Source organism: Condylostylus longicornis, unplaced genomic scaffold, assembly GCF_029603195.1.
Source record: "Condylostylus longicornis isolate FDR11 unplaced genomic scaffold, ASM2960319v2 ptg000006l, whole genome shotgun sequence".
Lineage (NCBI taxonomy): Eukaryota > Metazoa > Arthropoda > Insecta > Diptera > Dolichopodidae > Condylostylus > Condylostylus longicornis.
In genome coordinates, this window is record NW_026577975.1 from 1,577,794 (window position 1) to 1,595,495 (window position 17,702).

Here is a 17,702-nt window from a genome sequence, read left to right on the forward strand (position 1 = left end):
AAATTTTCAAATTAATTTCAAATTAAAATTAACTTTTACGGGTGAAATAAAAGTAAATAATGTAAATGTATGTATAACAGAAAATTTATGTTTTTGTTGTTGGTCTTGCAAAAATTTCTTAAATAAATAAATTCTTAATTCATTTGTAATTAGTTTAAACTTTGGATATACTCTTACAAATATAAAAATTCAAAAACAAAAAAAAAGCAAAAAAACTACAAATAAAATAAAAGCACAAAGGAAACATTCTTTGCAAAAAAAGTTTATAAAGAAAAAGAAAATCTAATTAAATTACAAGATTAAAAATTGAAATGTATAAACACGAAAAAAAAAATTGTTTCAAAAATTGTTTATAAAATAAAATTTTTTAATCAATTAAATATTAATTTACAATTAATTTCATATAAATTTAAAAAAATAAAATTGTTTTATTTGTCAAAGCTGTTATACGAACAATTTTTTAAAATGAAATTTATAAAAGGCATATTAAATACATAGTAATACTGGACACCAACAATTTTTTTGTGCCATCTTGTTCTGAGAACAAAGCTCATTAATAAATTTTCTAACGCCACAGTAATTGAAGTTTAGTTAACCACACATGTTGCAAAGTTTAAATCACATATATTTTATTGATGCTTATTTCATTGATTCTGTGAGCAAAACTCGATTTTATTTACCCATTATAACATTAATATGGAAATCTAGCGTCTGAAACAACATTTCCTAATTACTAATATAGAAAAAGCGTCGGTAAGAAACAATATTAAATACGAATGGCCAGCGACAATATTATGCTGAATGCCCAGCGACATCACATAATTTGACAGATTTTGTTTTGTATACTTATTATCAATAAGAATTGATGTCTGAATGTGAATCTCTCAATTAGAATTCACCGCGGGATCAAAAGTTGAACTTCAAATGTTGATAACTGCAAAAAACAAATACGTTTCAGCTTCAATATAATTAAATGGAGTTGCTTTAATTTCAAACATCAAAGCAGCAATTAAAAGTTTTTTTCATCTGATTCTGAATTTGTTGCGTGTGTCAACACTTATTTACAAATTGACAGCAGATTTAAATTGCCATTGTTTTTTCACCCCATAGAAATTTTGCAATTGTCAAATTTCCAAATTTTATTTTATATATTTTCATCCCGCCTTATTATGGTTTCACTTGCTTTGGATTAAAACGAAAATTAAAATTTTTGTTTTATTTTGAAGTATTTTAATATTGCAAAATTTTTAATATACGCATGGTTTCTTTTATATCCAGATAACTCTAATAAGAATAAAATTACTATTTACTATATCAGAAAAATTTTATACAAATCAGATGAAAATTTAATGGATTTTAAATCATACGAGTATGCAGGAACGAAAGAATCATTAATGTGAAAAATTAGAACTGAAATAATTGAACAAATTCAAAATTTCAATATTATGTATGCAGTGAATTAAAATAAAATGGAAATGGAAGAAGTTTGTAAAAATTATATGCACTTTTGCACATAGATCATACATCATTTGATGCTTTTTAACTTGTTGCCGTATTACTTTGGATGATAGTGAAAGACAAACTGGTTAATAACTTTTATTACATGAAATGAACTAGAATCTGAAGATAAGTAAGAGTGGACATTCCAGATATAAAATAAATCACTCAAAATTTGTTAAGGTTCAACAAATATTTTGTTTCTGGAATTAAGTAATTTCTTTGTAAGTATAAAATTATAATTCATCAAAAATATCATATTTATTTCAATTATTTTCTTATAATTTATAAAACAAAATGATATTAGGTATAAATAATTTATTGTTACTTGTAAATTATCTTTATTTTTGCAAAAAATGAGAATGTTGAAGAAATTTGCAAATTATTTTTATCAAAAGTTTTCATTATAAATAATAAATTTTCTTGATATTACTACTTTTTTTCCGAAAATATTTTAACCTTATACATATTTAACCTTAAAAAATCTATTATTTTTTTAAAATAAATAAATTTTCATATTATTATTAAAACTTGTTATAAAAGTTACTTAGAAAATGATCTTAGATTGTCTTAATATCTCAAATTTTCTCGTTAAATAATTTCAACAAATTTTTCTCTGTTATAATATGGAACATCTTCTACTTCTCTTATCTCTAGGATATTTTAAAACCTTGTTCGAATTTTATATCTTTAGGTATATAAACATTTATACTATAATATGTAAGAGTCTTTATATACTATAAGGTACTACATATTTATTATATGTGTAGTAAAATGGTATAAAAGAAAGAGAAAACTTTTCCTAAGATTCTTTAAAGAATTTCAAGAGTCAAAATGTTTAAAAAAAGAAAAAATGAAACAATAGAAAAGAAAAATGAACTTTTCTTCAACAGTATATTTAAAAGAATAAAAAGATTAAAAAAGGATAAAAGGAGTACAATAATATTTTTCATTTTATTTTCTTTTTTTTATTATACTTCTATTAGTGCTCTTTTATTAAGATTTACAGAGTATCCTTCTATACAGTAGTTTTACCACAAAAATTTCTTATTATATACAATTTTTGTATATAAAAAGAAACAATTTCTCATACCTAAACAATAAAGTGAAAATTTTCACAAATAATATAAAAATATGCAGAATTTTTACAAATTATGTACTTAAATACAATAACAATTAAACGAGGTCTTTTAAAATTTTGGCCCTCTTTGTATACCTAATCATTTTCAACTTTGTCTAGTTCGGCAAGATAGTGTTCTTAATATATTTAATATTTTAAGTTAAAAAATTTGGCCTCTTTGACCCAGTTGAACTGTGAATTTGTAGTTTGAAATATAATATTACTTGTACTCCTTTGAAAACCCATCATAGAAACATATACAATGTAGACAACTAATATGTTAACTCTATTACAAAATTATCAAAAACTTATTCCGCAATAAGTAGGATCTAATGTGACTGTACTACTGAATTTTTACGAAATTTAATTTTGGATCAAATTTTTCGATCCCTTTCCATAACCATATTCTTTTTTATAAAACTTCTTGAATAAACTCTTATGTATAGCATTTCAAATCTACTTATTCAAATTGCCTTCTATAGAAGTCTTATTTAAATAAACTTGAATTCTTTATTCACATTACATTCTAAAAAAAAACTATAATTTATGTGTATTACATACTTAATATTATGGTTTTACATTTTTTTAAAAAAAAAATTACTACTTCTATTAAATGTAGTTCATCTTCAATTAAATGGAATTTGAAAAATGAAATTTATATAACATTTTCATGTTTTCTATAATATTTTCTTTCCCTTTTTCTATTTCACCTTTATTTCATAAATTTTACATTAATTGTATTAAAAATGTGTTATATATAAGAATTGAAATCGCATGTAAAAACGATGTGATACTTTATAGTAATGGCTTGTGTAATGGGATTTAAAATACATGTATGACGAGCACGGTGCAATCATAAAACGTTGAGAGGCAGAGGGAGAGAAATAGAAAACAGGAGAAAAAATAGAACAGGTAACAGTAAAGTAAATGGATTTTAAATCTTATATTTTTGTTTTCTTTCTACGTATTTTGCATTATGGTGCATCAAAAAGAATAAAACTAGACACCATCATTTAACAATATAAAAGTAATCGATTTGTTGAGGTATTGCGGTTCAAATCAAATTTCAAACTGACAAACATTGAGATGAGACTAACAAGAACATGAGATATTTCGAGTGGAGTAATAATATTAATTAAAATTTTCAGTTTTATTTAAATTTAAAAAAAAAGGCTTAAGATTAGAGCGTTTAACTAATCTTATAAGCATAGAATTTTTCGCCTAAATTAACTAGATGTAACTCGAATGTTTAAGCTTATAGTTCCCAAAAATTCTAATGCAATCGATTATGTATTGATTACACGAAATTCTTACTTTCTTATAATTCTTATTCTCACACTCCGTCTTATTTTCATATAAATTTTTTACATTGCTGTTATAATAATACGTGCTCTAATTCTAAATATTCTAAAAAGAAAAAAAGTTGATAAAATTTGTAATCGAATTTTCTATCTTCGAGTTTTCAGCATTTTCTATTATTCAATCGGGATACGAGAATGCATGATAATCTCAGTAAATTTATGAAAGTTGTTTTTTTTTATAATTTTTATTATTATTTTCATTTTATTATTATTTTTATTATATGTACTTTTATTTGTTATTATCATTATTTTTTTTATTATTTTTAAGTTAAATTGTAATATTGTGCTCTCTTCTTTATATTACGGTAGTGGCGCTTAATACGGACTCTATAGATATAATAATTTATATATACGCTGTATAACACTATGTATATACAGTATACTGTTGCGAAGTCAGGCATCTAAATTCAGTAAAATGAGAATAAGGATTCTGTCGTGGTAAAATTAAAAAGAAAGAAAGAAAAATGCAAAAATGATGAGACAATAAGAAAAACAGAGAATAAATACAAAATAGAAAGTAGTTACCAAACCATTAAGTCAAGAACTTCTCAAATACGAGTGTTCATTATTATTTTTACAAAGATTATTAATACATTGTTCTTCTGTCGTACACTATACTGTATTATACAGGGAGTCGATATTTAAAGTAATTCTACAATATTTTTAACAAATTTTGGGAAAGAATGTGATTTTATTAGTTCCACCATGTCTGTACGTCTGGTTATAAAATTTTTACACTATGAAATCCCCTACCCCCTCTGAAAACTGTGGCTCTCAAATTCTTTTAAAATAGTCAATTGTGTTGAAATTATAAATATTTTTTAAATTCTGCAAACAAGAAAAAAATTAATAACATGTTTTTTTTATTTCCAAACAGAATATGCAGATGATGTGCAATAACAAAAATTGTCTAAAATGATTTATATTCATTAAAAGAACATTTTTTCGTATTTCGTCTTCCATTTGCAAGTTATCGCGTCTCAAAATTAGTAAAATTTTAATTTTTAGCGTCTTACTATTCCGGAACTATAAACTTTTCCAAATTCCTGTAAAAGCCGAAAATTAACAGTAAATTTACTATCAAATAATATAATTATTAGCCGAAAAACTCGAACATAATGGGAATGCCTCATTTAACTTTCACAGGAATGCCATCGTAAAAGAATGAAAGTATTGTTGAAGGAAAATATGCTTACTTTACAAACTATTGACTCAATGAATTTATTCTACATTACATATTTGCAATTTTATAGTGTAGTATAGATAGAAGAATAAATAGAGAATGTGGTTAAAGAAAGGAAGAATAACCAAAAATATTGGTTATAGAAATAATTTAAAAATTTATTCTTGCAATATTATTGCTGAGTATAGTGAGAGCATTGTTTAAAACTTTTATATGCGATAAATTATGGTTATTTTTTTTTTGTTTTTATATTGAATGCATTATGTATAATATTTTCTTTTAAATTTTCTATTTGATTCTTTTTAATGGAAAATTGAAATTAATTTCTTGATTATTATTGTATAAATTGGTAATTTTTTTTCAGAATTGATTCAATATTCTTGTAATTTTTAAAAATTATACAAAATTTGATCGTATTTCTACAGTGTAAATTATTTATATGAAAAAAAAATCAAATTGAAAATTCGTTTTATACTTTTAAGAAAATAATGGGATAAAATGCAATTAACATAAAAATATATAAAGTATTTTTGGAGTATATAAGTACTTATGTACCTAAAGATGGTTTTCATATTGCAGTAAATCCTTTTTATTTTTAAAATCCATGTAATTTTTCTGAATTTATCCAATGTAATTGTATAAAGTATGTACCTATGCTGTTAAATGAAGCCATATTGCCGGTTACATTAAGAGACTGTATAGAAGTTATGAATTTATTTTCAATTCAATTATGTATTACTATAATACTGCTATCCCCGTTATATTGGTTCAACTCATATATATTAAATGAGGGTAATAAATAATTTATCAATAAACCAAAGATGGTTTTATTTAAAAATAATTCTTAAATTTTACATAAGTGTTCAATTATGGTTAAATATTTTTATGATTTGCAATTTAATTGAAAAAAAAAATTGGTTTTTATTTTAATGTCTCGGTTTTTAAACAAATTATAAACAATTTACATATATTAAGTGGTATAAAATGAAATTGTTTTACTAAGAAGAAATATTTTAAATGATATAAGTCGATTGACTTCATAAGAAGATGCCATTCGTGAACAGATTATATTTATAAGATTATTCAAATTTTCTGTAGGCAAGAAGACGATTCAAAATCCAATTACGAATAGATTTTATTGGTTAACCTTCAACCTATATTAAATAAATTCAAAAATTTTGTATATGTGCATCTATATTAGCTCCGGAAACTTAACAAATTTTCTTAGTAAAATCGAAAATTTTAGGAGTCTTACTCTTTGTATTTATTAATTTAGCATTTTTGAATATAATTCTATTAAAATTTCATACATATACACATCGTAATTGCCAACACATTCCTCTTTTTTGCCAATGTTGTATTATACGAATGGTACTATTATGATATTCAATCTCTTCTTACATTATGAGTGGACAAGAAATGTGAGGTAAAGATGAAGAATGGGAGCTGGAACACAATACATTGGTCAACGCTAACAATTTCAAGTTATGTTAAATACGAGTCAGAAATTTAGAAATTCAAAAAATTTTTGTCATTTTTAAAAGTAATTACTTATCATAATTTAATACATACATATTATGCATAGGGCATACTCTGCATAATATATACATTTTAAGGAAAATATGTGGAAAGGATTTAAAGAGGACATAAATAGACATAATATAATTTTAATTAAAATGTAAATTTAGTATTTCAATTTTTTTATTCACAGTATAACCGACATTAGAAAGAAAAAAAAGGTTTTTAGAGCAGCATTTTTCAATATCATAAAATGGAATTGATTGCGTACAGTTAGAAGGAAAAAAAGTTGAGCAGGATTCATTTTTACAATTTCACCTGAACATTTTGTCTGTTTTTTTCAGAAAATTATTTTTGCTTTTATCGAAATTTCAAAGAGTTTCAGTGAAATAAACTATTCTGAAAATTGAAATTTTTGCTTATTTTAATTTAGAATATTGGTCTGTTTCAACGGTATTAGTTTTTTGACTAAGTTTTCATTTTTTTAAAAAATATTTGTTGTTCTAACATATTGTTAAAAAAAAAAACTGATTTTTTGTATTTTTAGAGAGGCTCAAAGTTAATTGAGAAATATTATAAGAGAATTGGAGAGGAAGGCAATGGACAACAATCTTTTACATATAAGTTTCTTAAAATCTCAATTTCTTTGTAAAGTTGTACCTTACATAGTTTAAAGGATATTAAAATTTTCAATTTTCTAAATAATACGATGTGGGAAAGGCAAGAATGGATGAACAGAGCAAAACTAATAGACACAATATGTTCTTGGAAATATGCTACATAATAAACCTATACACGAATATTTAAATCATATACCATGCAAATGAAACAAATTACAAAATATTGCAAGTAATCATATAAATTTTTATGCTTAAATAAATTTTCCATTTTAAGGACTTATAATATAGTATGGTTAGAGACTTATATCATTTATGCATAGTTATATATTATTTGTCATATATACTTACATTTGCATATGTATAATACTGTAATCATTTGTAAAAGTCATTATTATTTAAAGAACTTTTCATTAAAAACAAGCTCTAATATTCTTACAATAATAAAATTTTTCTTTTGAAATTCCTCTGCATGCAATAAATTAACATGTAGTATATATGAAGAAGAAAGTTCACTACAAATAATATACATATATATATACTTACGTTTTCATAATATTGTTTACTTGTCGTCTATATATAATTACTATTCATTTTCATTGTGCTAATTATCAATTGCAGTATACGAATGATTTGGAATATATAGAGATTTTTAAAATGCGCATTTTATATATTGAAAATTTTTTGTTTTGAATTTTAATTATGGATTTACGGGAAAATTTAAATACATATGCTCGTTTTATATTTATATGTATTTATATATACAAATATTGAATAATATATGAAAATAGAAAATTATTAATCCCTTTTCTATGTAGATACATAACTAGAACAATTTTCATATCAGGGTATATAGTAAATCATTTCCAAGCTTTATATTATGTAAAATGTTATTATATATTTCAGGAATAGTACCTAATTTGAAAGGAAATAATTTTACTTAGAGTTATGATGTAGAAACTTTTAAAATATTTTCATTTCGTATATTGATTAAGTATTAAGTATTATTTACTTTTGAGTAGAAGGACTTTAAACATTCTCTAATATTGCAATGAAAAGTTTTAATAAAATATTTTCTTACTCTAAGGCGTTGTATAATAAAATGCGACTCATATCTTTCCCTATTTCAATATTTATTGAATATAGAAAAATTTATTTCTGTCCCCTCTTTAGGCTGCAATACTAAGCTACTGAAATATAAAAAGAAAATTTGAGTTAAGCTGGGAGAAATAATCTCAATATTCATAAGAAAAATTAAAAATAATTCACATTCTGTTGGCCGTATTCGTATCACATATAGAAATATAATATTTTTTGATGATATAATATGATATATTCCTATTCAACTATACCTGAGCGTGATATTTGATATGATAGATAGAAAACCCTTTTTTTCACCTCTTATAGGTATAGTTTTTGAATACTGGCATTTAACAGTTGCAGAATTCGTATTCGATGTCATCATACTATTCGATTTGTCATCATACAAATATTTGCGTTGCGTAATACCAAAATAGAACAGTGTACAGTTAATATTTTAGATATTCGTATAAAAAGCTAAAAACAATGAAAATAATGTTTAGTTCTAAAAATACTCATTTGAAATTCGAATTTTGAATCCCGTGTAATTGACAGTCCGTAATTTTGGTATAATATACATTTAAATATACGGAATCAACTTTCTTTGAGAATCGTACATCACATAACACATCCATTTAGGTTAAACACTGAGAATGTTCTCCTCTGTGTTGGATCCGATTGAGGTGCTTTCATGAATTTCTTTACTGGATGTTGTTGAGTGGAATGTGCAAGAATGGTGTTCGTGACAACGAGGTTAATACTGTACCCAATTTTATTTGGTCACCCTCAATCCCGCCCACCCTGTTTGTTGAATTAAATCAAAAATGCCATATTTTGTCTTTTTTTTTTAATGTTTTTTAACTCATTATTTTTTTTGTTTTTTTTTTGTTTTTGTATTTACATTCAAAAAAATTTTTTTTTCTCTAATATCATTTTCAATAAATTTTTCAGAACATTTAAATTTTTAGTTACGATCATTTTTTTTTTTATTTTTTTTTTGTTCTTCATTTAATTTATGGCTCATACACTTAGGGCTCATACAGGAATGCAATTTTCAATTTTGAAACTATTTAATTGCTTTTTTATTCCATTACAATTTGTTTTGTATCATTCATGCAACTTTATAATTCCATCTGATCAAACAATCAAATATTTTGTATTGTTGTTATATTTCAAGCTTATTGCAAATTTTGTGTTGTTGACGTGATCGATTTGTATTGTTCTGTGATCGGCCAATGAATTTAAAATTAAGCAGGGCAAAACTGAAAATTGCATGCATGTTCCCAAACTTCTAAAAGTTAAAATTTTAACAAAAATTATAATTAAAAATTTTTTATAATAAATTCTGCATATAGTTTTATTTGCTTGTTTTTTGAATACAAATATTTTTTTTTTTTATAATTTTCTTAAAATTCTCTTAAACCAATTTGGTAGTACATTACACATATAAATATATTTATTGTTATATACGATTGGCAGGATTGAGAAATTTTATACTGCATATTAAAATTATTTTTTTTTTGTTATTTTAGGATTTTTATTTTGTATATTTTTATTAAAATAAATTAAAATATCTTAACACATAACATGATTGGTTCAAGACAATTTTAAGAATGTTACTGGCTTTCTGGCAATAAATTTTCATGTATGTCGATAAGTGCTTTCAGCTTTAAGGAATATTTTTTGCAAATCTTATGGCGATAAAATTTCCAAGATGTCGAACTCATTGCTACAATTATGTATATAACTGGAACTTATTATAGAATACAAAATCAAAATAAAGGAATTCGCAATATTGTGAATTTAGGAAATTCTAAATGATAATTAAACAACAAAATTTTACAAAGAAGACTGACAAGGCTAAATTGTATATTCTAAATAGTGTTAAAAGGAAATTGCAAAATGCAAATCGTGTTAAATGAAATTAAAATTGAACATAACCCTATAAGAGATATTCAAGTTGCTCCGGAACATTCTTATCTTTTTTCCATTCTGCCTCCTTCTTTGTTTTGTTAAACGAATTTCGTGTAAACTATTTGTAAAACAAAGATTCGGTGTAGCATTATGCACAAACATCGTTTCTCTGTCTTTATTTTATTTAAATTGTATTGGAATATCGACGGCCTATTTTAATAATAAAATTTAATATTTGTGTTCTACTTCTTATAATAGTTTTGTTTCATTACTTAGTTTTTCATATTAATTATACTGTAAATTAAAATTGAATAATAATATCATTGTAGTATTAGTTATAATTGATTTATAATGATTTCAACTCAATTTTATAAAAAATTTACGATATTCAAAAAATTTAAATTTTATTAAATTAAAATTTTTAGTCTATTTTAAAATAGTTTATAGTTTAATTTCTTTCTGAAAAGGTAATTCTGTGATTGTAAAAAAAAAATTGTCTAAGTCGAATTTTATAGTTTTTAAGTTTATACCAAATTCGAATTTAGTATGGTAAAATCTGTATTCTGTAAAAATTTGGTAAATGTATTTTAATTAGTTTTTAAGTTTTGAACAAAAGTGCAATTTTTTTTTTTTCGAAAATGTCATTGAAACTTCAAACTTAATTTTTTTAAATAATTTTTCGACTTAGTAGATTATTTTTTTACGCTGACAGAATTATGAAACCATTTGATTGTATCAAAAATATATTTAAGTGTACGGATTTAATTATTGTAATTATAAAAGTTTTTTGTTTAATATTATTATTGATTTTTAAATGTCAAATAGCTTTCAATTTAATAAATGATTCTTCTTTATAGTTTATCGCATTGCACTTTCAAAACAAGAAACTCGGTCAACTAGGCTGTTCAAGTTTTTGAATAAAAATTAAGGAATGATTTACTTAAGAATTATTTCAAAATATCTTTAAATATTTAATGAAATTTTGTGTTTATACTTTTTTTTTTTAATTACTTGTAGTTCTAATAATATTTGTTGCCTACTTTAATTCCCAAGAATTTCCCTAATTTTGTTTTTACATAAAAATTTCGAACGTCGCCATTATAGGAGTTAAGCAATGCGATCTAATCTGTCACATATTTCTTGTCATTAAATGTCAAATGAATATTAAAAGGAAATTTCTGTTAATTACTATATTATGTAGAAGATTTGTCATAATATTGTGAGAAAACTTCAATTTTTAAATTCTTTTTCTATTTTTATTGAAAATTTTTTTTCTTTTAAACAACAATAAATTTTTCTTCTGAAATTGCACTGCCATAATTATTAACTTCTTTATTTTTTTTATGAATTACTTTGTTTTTATCATTATTTTAATTTTATAGATTTCTATATAATTATTAATATTTTTTTTTGCGACAGGTAACAATATAAGCGTCTAATACGTATTACATTAAAAAAACAGAAAAATTACATTTCAATTGTAAATCTCTTATATTATTACAGAAATATTTAATATTTACTATTGATTTTTTAATTTTTTTTTTCATTTTACAATAATACATATATAATTTATATAATAATAATATTAATAATAAATTTTTTTTCTTAAGCGATAAATAGTCGGAAACCTGCTCCGTTGTGTATGTATTTAAATTACATAAAAATGTTTTAATATTTTCAGCCTTTTTTTTTTTATTTTTTTTTTTTGTTTTCTGTAATCTTTTATAGTTTGCTAAATTTCAAGCTATAAAAATCATAATATGTTTACTAGATTAAGATTGATAAATTTATCTACACAATTCGACTTAAAAGTTTGATGTTAGTTTGATTCTTAAAACTTAATGAATTAGTTTAGCCACGTTTATACTAAAATAGTTGCTAAATTCAAATAGATCTGACCAATGCATGCATTAATTATACCATTAATTTTAATAATAGAACCCGAATTGCACATTATAAGATCTACTGAATTGCATTTTAGTTGGCGTGTGTACAAAAATTTCTACAATACCAGATTTTGTAGTAATTTTAATTATAATTAAGAAGTTAAAGTACAGGCATTGTCGAAACATGTTCACACGCTAATGTCAACTATGCCATAGTTATTAGCTATATGTAAACTGTATTATATGTAAATAAGGTCATAATTTATTTTATTTCATTTAAAAATTTGTATAACCAAAATTTATGGAAATTGTGTAGATAATTCTTAATTTTTTTTGTTAAATAATCATTATTAAAGACCAGAAATAATAAATTTTATTCAGGAATACACAGGGTATCTTCATTTTTTTTTTCGTTCAAATGCTGAATTTTTCTTTCAGAGCACGTCGAATTTTTCATTTTGACCAGGTGTAAAAATTTTGTAATCTGCGAACTGTGAGTACTAATTTTAAAAACAAACAAGATAGACATTTTCTGTCACTCAATAATTTTTCAATAATTTGTAATATCAAAATAGTATATTTTAAATAATACTAAATTTGTGTATTTACAGAAAATAGATTTTACAGAATTCTGTAAAATCTGAAAATTTACTTCGAACATAATATAATAGAGTGTGATCTGAGCTCTGATTTTAAAAAAGAACGCAAATTTTTAGCTTTGCATGATCTAAGGTAAAAAAAGAACACGGATCTTTATATTTATTAATGTATCCGCATCTGTTCTGATGTTAAAAATGAAAACACACATAATTCTTGATTTCTTTTGAAATGAAATGTTTTAGTTGATCTTCCGGATTTTACTCATACTCTTGTTTCAACTCACACTCCATTTTGTTAGGTTTTTTAAACGCTTTAATATTTTTTTTTAATAAATTCCAAAAGATTTTAATCAAATTCTTTTCCTTATTCTTTTAAATCAAATAAATTTCTATTATAATTACATATATGCATGTATACGTATATGTGTATTTAAATTGTAATGATAAATCATGTCATCACTATATTTATAAAATGATTAATTTTTTTTTTATTTTATTAGAAAATTTATGTGTCTTCTGCACAACAACAAAACCAAGAAAAAACAAAGAAAGAATGAAAGAAAAATCTTTTTCCAAATACCTCATCAATCAAAATTTTCTCTTCATACACACATATGTAAGTATTAATACGAGTATATGCATAAATGTACATACATATACTATTAGCATTATCATACTAACCAGAGTATTCTTTTCTTTAATATTTTTTTAAATTAATTCAAGAATCATGTGGCATATGAATTTGAGCACAAGTCGTTTGTATATGATGTTGTTGATTACTCATAACAGTTTTATTATCATTATTATTATTATAAGATGTTGTTGATGATACTACATCTGTAGTAGCTGTCTGTTCCACTATTACGGTTGTTGTTGTTTCTGTTTCTGATATCAACGATTTTGTATTCTTCAAATCTTCAATATTTGATTTACCATCATTATTATTATTTATTGGCACATTATTATCATCATCTTGTTGAATAATTTTTTGAATATCACATTTATTAGACGAATTATTATCAATAATATTAACTTCATCAATATCAATATGAGAAGTAGTAGTAGTTGTAGTTGTATTTGCTGTTGTATTTGCTGTCGTAACAATAGGAATATTACTACTATCAGAATTATCTATTTCATTTCTAGTATTTGTATGTATTTCAATTTGATCTGATTCAATTTTCATTGTTCTATGAACAAGTGCATCAATAATTGTTGTTGTTGTTGCTGCATTTAATGCTTCATCAATATCTTCTTCATCTTCTTGTGATGAATCTTTAACTCTTATATCACTACGTGTTAAACGTCTTTTTTGTAAATTTTTATTTGGTATTTGTATTGGAATTTCATCTTCAATTGAATCGATTCTTTCTAATGAATGTAAATTTTTATTACAATTATTACCACCAGGACAATTAATACCACATGTACCAGTACCATAACTGCATTCATTTGTTGTTGTATATTGTTGATGCTCACAGCTTTTACTATTATCTGTTTTTATAATATCATAATCATCATCTGCAATGTCAATAATATCATCATCACTAGCATGCCCTTTTGCTTGTCTACTAAATACTGAACTTTTATCTTTTGCTGTTTGTCCACTTGAATTATTTTGTGTACCAGTTGAATTTGCTTTAATTATTGATATTGGTTTTTCAATTTCTTTCATTTTATTTGTGGAAATATTTTTTATTTCATTTGTTATTGTTTTATATGTTTCAGATCCAGTTGTTGATATTGATGATGATGTTGTTGATGACGAACCAATATGCACCAAAGAGAATGGTAATTTTAATGATAATTCACCACCCATACCACTTAATGTTAATTTAACTTTAACATAATATGATACATATATTGCAAATACATTACGATCTTCTGTTGTTAATGGTGATGAACCAATTGGATTTATTGTTGGTATACGTACAGCTGATGCAGCTATATCACCAATTATTTCATCCGGTTCACTACAACGTTGTAATGAATCCTCTAAGGCAATCCAATTTTTTGTAGGTCCTATGTATTGTCATAAAATTGTTGGTGTAGACCATTATTATGGAAAAATTGAAAAAAAAAAATAAGATTTGAGTTTTAATTTTAAAAAAAAATAAATTTCAATCATTTTAAAATTTTAGTATATAGTAAAAGTATATTTATGTATAGCGAATTGTGAATCACATTAAACTTATTCAAAATTTTAAAATTTTAGCCCATACGACATCATAAAACAAATTGATTAAGGAAGCAATCGAAAATGTAATAAGTTCAACACAATAAACTCTAAAGGCAATATTCATTTATTTGGAAGCACCATGGAAACAAAAGGATTGGAATAAATTAGATATACAGCAATATGCAAACTATTGTCATTTTTTATTAATAAATTTTAGTAAAATTCTAACGAATTTTGTTTGGTACCATAAATTTTACACATATATCAGATAATTTCAATAAATCAATTACAATTCAATAATCCTTCATATATCAAATTTTAATGATAACATATTACAATAAATGTAGAAACTGCTTAAGGATAAATCCGCTGCTCTACATATGCAAAACGTTTTTTTATTATTAATTAATTAATGTTTTGTCGAATTTGTTGGTTAGCCAATAATTTATGTTAATCTCATCTTATCATAATTTTATTTATAAAAATTCTCATATTGCACGAAATCATTTAATAAAAAAAAGAATCCTTTTTATTTTAAAATCTTTTGCATAAATTCGTAATTATTTTGTAAAATCATTAAAAATCATGATCTTCTCCGTATATCATTTAAATTTTGAAAAAAATTATATAACGCGTGTGTTTGTGTATTTATTTTATTTCAATTTATCATGTATGAACGGAATACCTTTAGTTATTTACATAAAATAATAATATCGCTGTTATTTTTAAAGGATATATAAAGGATTAAATGCCATCGCATGTGTATGTAAAGGTATAGTCACATGTATATGTAAATTAAATGTAATTGGTATTAAAATAAACATTAAGTAGGAAAAAATCTGCATATAAATTGTAAAAAATTCAGATTATTGCCGCATTTATTGAAATTAAAAGTTATATTGGAATTAAATTTAAATTTTGTTTTCGGTTTTATTGACTATTTATAAGAATATCTTTTAGAGAGTGTTGGTATTACTCTTATTAGTGTAGTTTTCATATGAGTCTATTTTACTATATAAGAATTTTAATTTTAATATTTAAAAATACGTCATTTTTATTTTTCCATTTAAGCCTTATCAATGATATTAACGTTACTTTATCAATAGTATTACCGTAACAATAGTACAAAAATATCGAGCATACTTTTTGAATGTTATCATTTTATTATTATTTTAAAGTAGCTAGTCTTATAAATTTGGGTGTAATTAAACAACAACTAACTAAATCAAACTCGACTTATTTCTCTTTTTTACTATGAGTTTGAATTTTAAGCTCATTATTGTCTGTAAAAATTGAATTAAGAAATAGGAATCGAAATTCTACATAGAACAGTAAAGTTCCGAAACTATGAATAAAAAAAGCAGAAAGTTACAAATTTTATTTTCAGAAATCAGAGCAAAACTTTAAACTTAAAAAAAATTATGATTTTTCATTAAAATAAGTTCAAATTTTCAAACGTTTCGAAGTTATTGATTAAATTGTAAATCATTTCAAAAATTAAATATAAACCTTGAATTCAATTTATTCGAAACACAAAATTTCTGCCTCATTTTAAATAATTTGCTTAAAATATTTAAGAAAAAATATCTACTTAAAGTTTATATGTACACACGCATTATTTTATATTAAAATCATTTAATTAATTAATTTTAATTCTGCGAACAAATATTTATTAGTAATAATTTTTCATTCAAAAAAAAATACAACAAAAAATGTTTATACACCAAGAGTGCAATTATTTGTTTCTGGCGTATTTTTAATTAAACACGCGGAACTTTAATTAGAAAATTAATTGAAACAAAAAAAAACAAAACAAAACAGAACAGAAAAAAATGAAATTTTCTTTTTTAAATTGAAATAAAGGATTTAAATGTATGCATGTGGCACATATACACATTGAACAAGAAAATTTTCAATGAATTAAAGAAAATCTTACCACTTTAACTTAGGTATATAAAATAAATAAGATAATTGTTATTTTTAAACAATTTATACAGTAAAACTTGCATAAAACGAACTATCCAAATAACAAAATTCTCTTTTTTAATGAAAATTTAATTGTGGCATCAGAAAATTTATAATATAATTTAATTTTCTACTTATCTGAATTTCTTATGTATTATGAATAGAATATTTGGTTTTAAATCGTTCATTATATGAAAGTTTTACTGTATGGATCGTGTGTGTAGTTTAAAAAAATATGTATATAAAAATCTCACCTCTTTTCGGTGTTAATATTATTGTTGAATTTAAATTTTTTCCAGGACCTACAGTTGTTTGATCCGATGGTAAATTATTATTATCTGAATCAGCTACAACATTCTTAAATTTACCGTTATTAAACATACAAACATCTACATGTTGAATGGCACATACCTTTAATAAGAATAATAAAAAAAAAGTAACAAATTTAATAATGTAAAATAGTTGTATTTTTTTGTTGTTACTATGCAAAATTATAGAAGAAATTTACATGATCTAAAAAAACAAATGTTTTCCTATGAACTATAAAAAAAAAAGGTTCCTTAATCATAAAATAACACCTCTTAGCATGTAAAACATTGGAGAAAAAAAACATGAATCTTTTTTGCTCTTGCCCTACCTCCTTGTCATTCCCCCCTCCCTCCTCTTACTTTTAAACTTTAGAAAATTTTTATTACATGAGATTGTAGTGATGGACATGATTTCATTTTTTTGATATTATAAAAGAAAATTTGTGTTTTTTCATATTTTGTTTTAATGGGAAAA

General features: G+C 23.4%; 1 protein-coding gene and 1 long non-coding RNA gene across 2 annotated transcripts in view; one reads left to right on the forward strand and one right to left on the reverse strand.

The window, feature by feature from the left end:
• Nucleotides 1–1,338: 1,338 nt before the first annotated feature.
• On the forward strand, nucleotides 1,339–15,232 carry LOC129618428 (uncharacterized). The gene is made up of 4 exons (XR_008697800.1): nucleotides 1,339–1,721; nucleotides 13,276–13,391; nucleotides 14,504–14,566; nucleotides 14,991–15,232. It is a non-coding gene; the product is annotated as an uncharacterized LOC129618428 (long non-coding RNA).
• The window catches only part of LOC129618427 (uncharacterized), a 136,028-nt gene continuing 130,388 nt past the window's right edge, over nucleotides 12,063–17,702 (reverse strand). Inside the window, exons 8-9 of the mRNA XM_055533162.1 lie at nucleotides 17,174–17,330; nucleotides 12,063–14,797 (exon numbers count right to left, since the gene is read on the reverse strand). Coding sequence (XP_055389137.1) covers nucleotides 13,494–14,797; nucleotides 17,174–17,330 — 1,461 coding nt within the window. The 3' untranslated portion in view covers nucleotides 12,063–13,493. The remainder of the gene's footprint in view (nucleotides 14,798–17,173; nucleotides 17,331–17,702) is intronic.